The following is an 11,081-nucleotide window of genomic DNA, read 5'->3' on the forward strand; positions in this document are numbered from 1 at the left end:
TTGCGCTTCTAATACGTTTTTAAAGCATAGAAACAAACAAATGGTTTAATTCGCTCTACTTCAATGCGTAACGCGTCTATCGTCTGTGCGGGGCGGTGTTAGCGCATCGTGTGCGCGATACGAGTCCTATAAAGAAATTGCAGGGGTTGTGGACCGTTGAGCGCACGTGGTTGTTTAGGATTTATCGTAAGCGTGCAAGCCATCCTGTTGGTGCACTAACAAGCTTAGCTGAGTGTATAAAGTAATTGTAAAGCAATAGGATTGAAATCAGCGACTGTGTGTACAGGCGTCCCCCGAGTTACGACTCCCTCAAGATACGACGATTCGCAGATACGACGATTTTGATTTTGACAGTTGAAAGATGTCATTGAGACGAAATTGATATATTTTTTAAAATTTCTGTGCAGATATCCGTTACAAACATGTTTCCTCAGATTCCACGACACCCCGATCTTGAATATCTATGTCGTGTAAACGGCTTTTGGAGGAATATTAATACATTATCGTACATTATTTTTAATAAAATATACGATTTCATAGATTCCGACTCTTCAATTTCGGTTATAAACTTTATATTCACAGATATTCGACATACGACTATTTCAACTTACGCCTTGCTTTAGGACATTTTTTCGGCCCCAAATACAGTCGTATCTCGGGGGACACCTGTAGTTGAAACATTATTATGGTAATTCAAAAATTCCGTTGCAATACCATTTGAATTGGAGCCACATGCTTAGGTGAACTTAAACTTGTAGGATTTTCTTTTGTTTTTTTTTTCACTTTCTACATCAGAAGCCGCATTTGGGTTGAAATTCTTCCCAACCTGTTTCAATAGAATTGTATTCTTTTAATTATGCTCATGGGGAGCACATGCGGTCTTTTGCCAAATGGAGAGACAGAACAACGTTTTGCATTGCACCTTCTAGCGTGATCTTGAGGAGCGGTTAGGAAAGTTTGTCTCCTGCTTCAGCAAGCTGCTGAGAAATCGCCTCATTTTATGGGGATTTATATTTTCTCAATATTAGCACTCCCCTAAAAGCAGGCAAACACCACACGCACATGCATTTTTCATCACTGAAGACGATATTGCGTTTAATGTATCTGGCACGCTTGGATCTCGTTTGTCTTCTGCCCCCTCATCGCGTACAACCAACGTTGGTTGCACGGGCGGCTTGGTATTACGCTTTAAAATACATTTTACATTCAAATTGTGCTACTTTCCTACATTCCCAGTCACTGCTGCACAGTAGCATATAGGCTTCGCTGCCTTGCGTTTTCATGTGGACCCCCCCCAAAAACGCACACCACCATTATACAAGTGCACCACCGTTTTATCCTTACACCTCGTTCGTTCGATCTGTTTCCTTCTCCCTACAGAATTTGCCGATTGTTATTCCGTATTTCCCAGGCCTATTACCAAAAACGAGCTTTGCCAGTTTTCATTGTTACAAGTGCGCAATGCATTACCGCTTCCGAGTGCTGGATGCAACCACCACCAGCAGGCGCGCGGCTTTAAACCACAACCGATGAGATCATCTCTATCTCTCGCTCTCTAGCTGACGGGATATTGTGTTTAATTTCACGAAAAGGAAACAAAAAATACTTTACTACAACGCTACTAACACACACGCACACAAAACACTGGGGTGAACGGACGATGATAGCGAGGAAATCATGTGTTTTTTCATATCAGCACTTGTTTTATTTTTGCTTACGGAGTGGAATAGGGCGAGAAGGGGAAGGGGATGAGGATAATGCATTCGAAATACGATAAAGATGCGAGAGTAGTGGCGATCGTTTGCAAGTGCAATAGAATTCAACAAAAAACAAGTAATGAAACAATACAATTCACTATCAACTGGCGCATCTCTCTCCTTCTCTCTCTCTCTCTCTCTCTCTTTCTTCGTTTGGTGCCCTCTCTTGTATGAACATATCGTTTCTGAATTTGGGGCCCTGAACACAACCAATAATGCCGTCGCGCCGTGGCCCAACGATACAACATATACAAATATACATACATAGGTGGTATGATGATAGATATACATACATACAGACACTACAATTCTACAGTTAGATGATGATAAATGATGATGATGCGCGATTCTCTTTCCCCTCCCCAGGTTTCCCCATTGGCTAACAAAAACACTGATTATGAGTGTTGTTTCTTTTTTTGTTTTTTTGTTGTTGCTGGTTTGCGTGCAAACGCTTTGTTTTTTGTTTTGTTTTTTTTTTTTTTTGCTTTGATCTACTTAATTGTCCCTCCATTGGTTTAATGTTGTACTTCTTTTCTATATTTTTGTTGTTTGCTGTTGTTGTTATTGCAGTTCTCGTGCGCGTACACGATGGTGGCGCATTTTGGTGTTTGCAAGCGCGCTGCCTGCCGGGCTTCCCTGCTCTGCTGCTACTGGCCATGCCATATACCAAGCGGCGACACCGATCAGTTTCCCTGTTGCCCTCTCAATGTTCTCTTTCGCTCTCTCTCTCTCTCTCTCTCTCTCTCTCTCTCTCTCTCTCTCTCTCTCTCTCTCTCTCTCTCTCTCTTCCCTTTATGTTACAACTATAATGCTGCTGAGTGTTTCGGCTCTAGCTCTCCAGCTGGTTGGTTGGGTTGGGAGTTGCATATACAGCATGCCACACCGATTTGGTTTACTTAAACGCATCATTGAACGTATCGTATGATGATGACACCAATGATGACCAGGTCGCGAACAACAAACGCTAAAAAGCAACGGATTAAAACTCGGAACAAACGGAACCAAACGCAACGTTTATCCCCTAATCGCTCTCTCTCTCTCTATGATTCCTTAAACATGCCCTCCCCTAAACATTCATACACCGACTTTTACACGTACACACACACACAAAAATGCTCCCTGTTCAAACAGACTTCCTACCGTTTGTTTGGTGAAAAATAATTTAATAAATAGATTAAAAATTACGGCTTCAGCACAAAATCTCTTCCACCGACTAGCGGTCCGACGCGGGTGACGGTGGGGTGTGGCGACGACTTTACGCGCAGGTTCATACATACACACTATATACACTCCCCGAATTGATACCACCACACTGTACTGCTGTACCACACAACAAGCACAAAAACGCGCTGAGCGTGAGGGAACCGTCGTAAGCACAATTAATAGCGTGCCCCTGCTCCCTTTGTTTCCGAAAAATAGATTAAAAAGAAGAAATAAATAATAAGCTTCACGGGGAAGGTTGGCGTGAGTGTGCGCGAGGGGGCGTGCGCGCGCGCGCGTCCGCACTCGTTTGCGCAAAACTAGATCATATTGTTTCCTAAACAAACTTGCCTTATAATAAAACCAATGACAAAAAAAGGTACGTTAATATAAATTAATAATGAAAAAAAAAAACAAAATTCAACAAACAATGTGCCTGTGCCTGCTGCTGCTGCTGCTGCTGCTATTGTGTGCTAGTCGTTCTTTGTCACGGTAATTTCAGTGCAGCACACACACACACACACACTTTCACACACGCACAAATAGAAATTCCTATCCGTCCCGGCTCCGGCGAGAGAGCTCACAAACAAACGCCAAAACCATCAACACCGGGCGAAGGAACGCGCATCCCTATCGATATGGCACGAAAGGGGCGGTGTGGTTGACACAATCAATAGCCCTACCATACCGTGCGTTTGGTAGTGTGTAGTCCTTGTGTGTGTTTGTGTGTGTGGAGGTCTTCGTATTTGCTTCCGCTGCTTAAAAGTGCAAGGAAATGTGGCCTGATTCGAGCTCAGCCGGTCGGCCCAAACTCACAACCTCCTTTTGCTGGTTTGTCTGCTGGACAGAACGTTTGCTACTACCTTAACTGGTTGGGTGCCGCCAATTTGCTACTCTGGAGGGTTTTGTATGATCTTGATGGATTGTTTGTTTGTTTGTTTGTTCGCTTGTTTCGATATTGTAACGACCGTTCGGTTTGGATTCTTTCAGCTAGCCGCTAGTCTTTTCTCGCTTTTGGTAAACAGTGTATCGTCGTCCCCGCTATAGGAGCGGGATGATTTTAGGACGAAAAGGAATGTTAGCTTCCCTTCCTAGCTTGCACTTTCCTTCCCTCTATCTCTCTCTCTCTATTGCACGTGCGCGGACGGGTGTTGGTTGTATACTGGCAATCGTTGACAAGGTCGTAGTTGTACGGGATTTTCTCACACATTCTCTCTCTCTCTCTCTGTCTCGCTCTATGGGGCACATTCTTGGTATAGCTTCTTGAACGTAACATTTGCTAAGTAGTGTAGCGTGCACGGCAATTGGCGGTGGCGGTGTGCGCGCTCTTACACGATCTTACAATGCACAACACGCGCGTGAGAACGCGATCAGGGGCAGCAAGAGCACGTGTCGTTATCTATTCGGTGGTAACTTAAACAAGTATAATGTACTATGCAATGATAATCTCTCTCACATTCTCTCTCCTTTTCTGTCTCCATCCATCTGCACTCCACTCGATCAAGCGCGCGCTCGCGAAAAATCTCTTTTTTTCTTTTTTTTTCCTGTCTTCATTTCCTATCTATATACTGGCTTCATAATTGACCCTACCGCCTGGTCTTGCTTGGGGGCTAGGAGCTCGTTAGTCTTGCGTTACACATTTGCACAATCTCGCACTTCCGGCGACTGCGTGCGTGGTGTAACGTACGGTGTGGCAGCGGTGACGCACGGCAGTGTGTGATGATAGTGCGTTTTCAGTACTGCACCTGAAAGTAGGGATGCTGCAGCGCCTCGGTCGCGCTAATGCGGCGGTGCGGGTTCGTTTCGAGCAGCCGTTCGAGCAGCTCGTACGCATCGGGCCCGTACTCATCGCAATCCGTGTCGCCGACCGGTTCCGCCTCGTCGTCGCCAGCACTGGCACCAACGGCGCGGCGCCTCTGGCACAGGCAGGTGTCGGGCGGTTTGCAACAGTTATCGCAACCGTACCGCTGCTCCTCGTCCCGCCCGGACGGCGGACTAGAGCCGCCAGCTACGGCTACTCCACCCGCATCGCCGCCGCCCGCACCGGAGCCCAGCTCGCGCCCATAGTGGATCGCGCGGAAGTTCTGACACAGGCGACGCAAGCTGTACGGCCGTTTGGCCATCGTTACCGCATCGCAGTGCAGCGTGCGGTCGAGGGCGCGGGCCGTTTCCCGCATCCGCTCGTACCCGAACACCTCGATCATGTGCGCGAGCGAGGTCAGATCGTCGACGTTGCCGAAGAACGGGTAGAGCTTGCTCAGCAGCCCGAGAAAGATGACGCCCGCCGCCCAGATGTCGACGGCGGTCGTCTGGTGCGGATACTTCAGCAGCACCTCCGGCGGCCGGTAGCCGGGCGTACCGGCCCGCGGCGCATTCATCTCCGGCCGCACCAGGCACCGGTTGCACACCTGCGCCCGGCCGTAACAGCTGCACGCGGACGGCGGCGGTGGGCGGCTGGCGTCGGTGGTGCGACCACCGGAGCTGTTGGGCCGCGATGGTACGCCGCCGAGATCGTTCGTAGTGCTATTCGAGAGTTTGAGCGGACGCTTGAGCGCTTTCCGCACCGGGACGACCGGGCCGGTCTGCTTCGGCTTCTCCTGCTCGCACTTGGCAGGAGCAGCAGTCTCGGGGCAGGGATCGGGCGCGCGCAGCGACAGCACGCCCTGGTCCGTTTCCTGCGCGAGCCCAAAGTCCACCAGCACGTAGGTGCCGCCGTGGCGCGGGCTGTGCAGAAAATTGCTCGGCTTCACGTCCCGATGGATCACGCCGTGCAGGTGGACACGCTCGAGCGCGATCAGCAGCTGCCGCAGGTAGCGCTGCACCTCGGCCGGGGTCAGCTGCGCGTAGTACTGGTGGAACGGTTCCTGCGGAATGTAGTTCATCACGAGCCCGACCGAACCCTGGTGCCGGAAGCCATCGACCAGCCCGACCACGTTCCGCTGGCCACCGATCTTCCGCATGCACAGGATCTCGCGCGCGATCCGAGTCGGGTGGCTCGTCGGCGTGATCAGCTTGATCGCGAACTGGCGCCGGGCGCCGACCGGCAGATGCTGCTCGCTGCGCAGCGTCGCCAGCGAGACCGTGCTAAACGTGCCCTTGTCAATCATGCCGTGCACGACGTACCGATCCCAGACCGTTAGCTTTTCCCGCTGGGACACATCGGCGGCGGCGATCGACGTGGCTGCAAGGTGCACAGAACGAAAGGCAATGGTTAATTATGAATCGATCGAGCAGAAACGCGACTGTACATACCATTACACCCTCCCGATTGCAGCTCGTTGGGCGTTCCAGCATCTTCCGCATCCACTGTCGTCTGCTGCTGTGCTCCCTCCTGCTCTCCGCTGCCACCACCAGTCGTCGTCTGGTGCACGCAATCCATCCGGCCGTTGTTGTATCTGCACGCGTATGCACTGTGGCCACTCACGATGCTCTCAATCCGGAATTGAAGTCACCACGAAATAGCGAAACCGTCGCGTGACTATATCGCAACGACGACTATCTCCTCCTCTACCTAGGCTGGGTTGCAGTAAAGGACCGACCGTTGGCGTTGCAATGGCCTTGCAGGGTTTTTGATCCTTGACCGTTTCTTTGCCTCCTTCTCTTTCTCTCTCTCTCTCTCTCTCTCTCTCTTTGTCTCTCACGTTACTACTTATTCACGAGCCTCTTTAGTGGGTGTTTGTTTGTAATTTGTCGTTAGCTTTTCGTTTTGTTTAAGATGGCTTTACGCTTTGTACTTTACAGAACACAACCCCCTGCGTGGTTGTTCTTGTCTTCTCTCCCCCTCCACACACACTGCTGATACCGTCGTGTGCGTGGCTCTGCTCGCACGGGTGTTTGTGTGTGTGTGTGTGTGTACGGGGCCAAGGAATTGTGCGAATGTTGTAAATATCACAAGAAGAGCGTTCAAATGCACAGACAAACACACACACGCACGCACGCACGCAATCGAACCCGTCTTATGCACCCGTGTCCGTTGTGTGGTTTGAGGTGCGTTTTTTTTTTTTTGGTCGAGGGGTGTAGTGGTGGTGGTGGCGGCAACGTTGGCAACGGTTGTGACAGGCGTTCTATTTCGCCTATCTTCTTCCACAGTTACTACTGCTGCTGCTGCTGCTACTTCGATGCGTTTCACGCGTTCACTTCACAACACGCAGTCGATACTCGTGTGTGCGTGTGTGTCGAAATGTGGAGCACAACGTGAATGTGTAGGAGGCGCAGAAAATTTGCTCCCCACAGCAGCACGGCCAGACGAACGAAGTACGTGTGTTGTGTCCTCTTCTCGTGCACCGTTCTTTTCCCCCGTTTTTGTATTCTTCGGTATCACACGTTATTATTATTTGTTGTTTTTTTACGAGCGAAAATGATGTTGGTGCATCGATGCGAAGGAGTATTGTTTTTCGGGTAATGGAATGCCAATTGGTTCACGCGCGCACGTTCCCTCGAAGCACCTCGCCCAGCGTTGGGGATTTGGACGGGGGGGGGGGGGCACTACAGGTTGTCACACTAAGCTTGAAACTCCGCGCGAGGATGCAGTGCACTTGCGTGCTCGATGCCGTAATATTACCCACTGACGACGATCGCAAGCCCCCCACAGAGCCCGATATTCGCGCGTGTGTTTGTATGCGTAATGCTGCTCAAGATAAATACCTTCCTGCACTCAGCTGTGCTCGTGGTTTTGTTTTCTTTTCCTTTTTTGCCTGCGCCCGCTCGCTCAGCTGAGCGTTTTCTGTAAAGTTGAAACTGCAACTGCTTGTTCCGTCCTGCTTCCGCGCGCGATGACCTGCGGTTCGCTCACTCACTTGCAGCGCTCACTCGCTCGCTCGCTCTCTCTCTCTCTCTCTCTTGCTTCCTCACTTGCATACACACCAATGCATGCAGCCAATCGTCTTCGATCGTCTTCGCGGGGGTTTGGCGGGCGCGGTGTGGTTTGGGTTGCGCGTTGTTGGGTTTGTTTTTGTTTTTGTATTGCCCTTTCGCTCTCGCTCGGTCTCGTCTCGCTAGTGCCGTCCTTTTCTTACGCTCTGGCGCGCGCGAATGATGCGAGTGTGTGATGTCTGTCCTCTGTTGAATCGATTACATCGCCTTCACAGCTTCACCACCACTCCGTCGCCATGCTTCGTGCGCCGTAGTCGAACAGAGAACGCAACAACAACAACAACAGCTCCGAATGCAATGTGTTTGATGGTATTGTGTGCGGGCCCGCGGAATAGTGTTTAGTGTTTGCGTGTGGCCAACGCGCGTTGTTGCACGACGATGCACCGAAGGAGCAGTTCGGTTCGGGGCGGCTGTACACGTACCAGTACACGCGCACAAACATACACACACACGCGCGGATCCGTCCACGGCTGATCGCAATCACAGCGCTGCCATCGTGAAGCTGCTGCTGCTGCTGCGGGGCGAGCGCGCTGGGAGATGCAACAAATACTGGGCGAAAAATCGCGTTTCGCTTCACGCGAGCGGCATGCAGCACAACCGGGGCGGGGTGTGTGTGAGTGTGTGTGTTTCAGTGCCGATGCGGTGTGCTATCGATGAAGCGTATAATCACGGGTGCACTGGCCCACCATTGTTCGCTGCACGGCGCAGAGGCGCGGCGCGACAGCAGCAGGAAGGAGACGGTGGGTTGGTGCAGTTTTCGTAAGCGAAAGGGAATGATTCAATCGAACTGGTGGTGGTGGTGGTAGGGGGACTGTTACTATTGCCGTTTATAATACTTGTACCGGAGCGCGCTCGGTGACGGGCAGGCTGGAAGTTGGCCGAGTCTCCACCAACGTGTGTGCATGTGTGAGAGACTGTGAATGCATAAAAGGAAGGCCAAAAAGAAGGCGCGTCAAGGTCACTTCGAGCAGGGGGGGATGGGAGGAGAGCTATTTTTGTTCGTCGTGTTCTCCGGCCAGGAAACAGGCTGCTGCTGTATGGAAACGACGTGAGCTGCAGCACGTCGTCAACGGCGAAGGAGGCTGATGTTGCTGGTACGGTGCAGCAGTAAGAAGCGCAACATAACGTAAAAAACACGGTCAGAGTGAGCTATGGAATCGTAACTGCACACACTGCCACTCGCGCACACACACACATACACACTCTCCACGGGGCCCGCGTTGGGATTTGCTTGCTCTTTACCGAAGATGAGGCGAGAGGTAAAACCAAAAAAACGTTCCCAGATGAAGGTGGACGCGTTTTTGCATGTACACCTTCTTGTGTGCTTGTTCGTTGCCGTGTACTGTGTGATGCTAATCTGCTCGCTGGCGGCCGATTTCACACTCGCTCGCACATGAACAAGGGAATACGCACAAACACACACACATACGCGCCACCGCGCACCGTGTTTGGGGAGGAAAAACGCACATTAACAAGTAGCCATTTCCCGTGTCAGCAGCGGGCCATGTGCTTTTTTGCTGCTGCCTCGTGTAGCCCCGGATGGAACACAAAGGAAAAGCGCTCCAGAAGGCTGTTCTGTGCTGTCTCGCTCACCGACCGGATCCGGATCCCATCCAGGGAAAGGTGGTGTTGGTGCTCCGTGAACGTTTGGTTTGGGTAAAGCGAACAGTTTTCCCCTTTTCTTTTGGCACACTTTACGCACGGCGCACTCTTCCTTCACAGTGCCATCCTCGTGGTCGCTTGCGGTTGGCAGCGTGAACAATATCCTTTTCCTTGCACGATGCACCACGCGGTTTGTGCGCGGAGAAAAACACCACCTGGGCCGAGTGTGTGTCGTTTTGGTGTCAGCGGCTGAGATCTTTCTCTCTCTCTCTCTTACACACACACACGTGCGCCTTGCGCCAGGGGGAGTAGTAGTAGTCGGGTGATTTTAGCGAATCACTTCCGGTGCAATGTGAGCGCGTGGTTTCCACTTCCGTTGCTGGCTGGCTGGTCAGGGTGGGTGGGTGGTGTTTCACGGGGTTCACACGATCAAATCGGGACAAACTATTGCAGCTGAAGGAGCGCCGGAACCGAATAGACAGAGTGGTCGGGATGATTTGCTGCGATGCACTGTTCCGTTTTTACAGCGAGCGTGCGCCTCTCGCAGTAAGTGCAACAAGCCAGCGCTGTGTGTGTTTGGGTGTGTGTGTGTGTGCGTTACAACTGTCCGGTTGCTGTGTTGCGTGTGACATTAACTAGACTAGTGGTTGGTAGTACATAGCCGCGGCACACTCGGATGACATGCTGTTGCTGTTTCGCTTCTCTCGCTGCTGCTCTCGCACACTGTGTTACTGTTCGCACGCTGCTGCACTTTTCTTTCGCATTGCAAGCACCGCGATGCTGTTGCTGATATCCCCTCCCGCTCCTTCACTGCAGGGACCACTACTACGACTCTAGGGACAACGTCAATTTCACCCCTTTACCACTCTCGCTATCTCTCTCTCTCTTTCTCTTTCTCGTCGCAAGCTCGCGCACGATCCGATCGCCGTTTATCTCGTTCTGCCGCCGTTTCTCCGCGAATCAAAAGTGCAGCCGGTGGTGGGGGGGGGGGGGGGGGGTAAGGGAAATTCAGCCACTGTCCGTGTGCACTTCTTTCGCTTTTCCTTGGTGCCTGGGAGTTGCGCTTCGCACCTGTGTCCACCTACCGGCCTGTGCTATCTTTTCGGCACAACCTAAGTCCGGCGAAGGATTGCACTGATTAAAATGCAGCTCAGGTTGCAAAGAGGTCGCGGGCTCCGCTATTTACACAGCCCGTGATGCTGATAATGGACATACACTCACACACGCGCGCACTGACTGCTGTGATCGATCGATAAAACTGCAACTGCACAGCACTGACAGCAAATCCCTGGTGCCTTCCCTCTCGTTCTCTCTTACTCGTTCGATCTTGTTCGTTCGCGTTGCTCAGCACCACGTTTTGTGCACAGCGCTGCCGCCGCCACCACCACCTCACACCACGTTGTCTAGTGTTCTCTTCGTTGCCTCCCTCCGTCTCTCCCTCTCCCGCACAGCATGGAACGTCGACCCGCGGCACCGCTTTCGTGGGTGAACAAACCGGACTGGCAGGCAGGCCTTACCGCGTGTGTTTTTTTCGTCCGATACACAGCCCGCGTGAGCGTTTGTGTGGTTAGGATGCCATGCGTTCGAGCTGCTGCTGCTGCCTGCTACTTGCCAAATGCACGAGGCACCAGAGCCGTCAAAAAAACCACG

General features: G+C 51.6%; 1 protein-coding gene across 1 annotated transcript; it reads right to left on the minus strand.

Moving 5' to 3' along the window:
- Window positions 1–1,063: 1,063 nt before the first annotated feature.
- LOC5667636 (cell division cycle 7-related protein kinase) lies at window positions 1,064–6,394 on the minus strand. The gene is made up of 2 exons (XM_001689252.2): window positions 6,210–6,394; window positions 1,064–6,138 (listed from the first exon to the last, which is right to left on the minus strand). The coding sequence occupies exons 1-2, from the start codon at window positions 6,334–6,336 to the stop codon at window positions 4,691–4,693; spliced, it is 1,575 nt and encodes a 524-aa protein (XP_001689304.2). The 5' UTR covers window positions 6,337–6,394; the 3' UTR covers window positions 1,064–4,690.
- Between the last annotated feature and the right edge of the window lie 4,687 nt (window positions 6,395–11,081).

The sequence above is a fragment of the Anopheles gambiae genome, chromosome 2 (genome assembly GCF_943734735.2).
Source record: "Anopheles gambiae chromosome 2, idAnoGambNW_F1_1, whole genome shotgun sequence".
Lineage (NCBI taxonomy): Eukaryota > Metazoa > Arthropoda > Insecta > Diptera > Culicidae > Anopheles > Anopheles gambiae.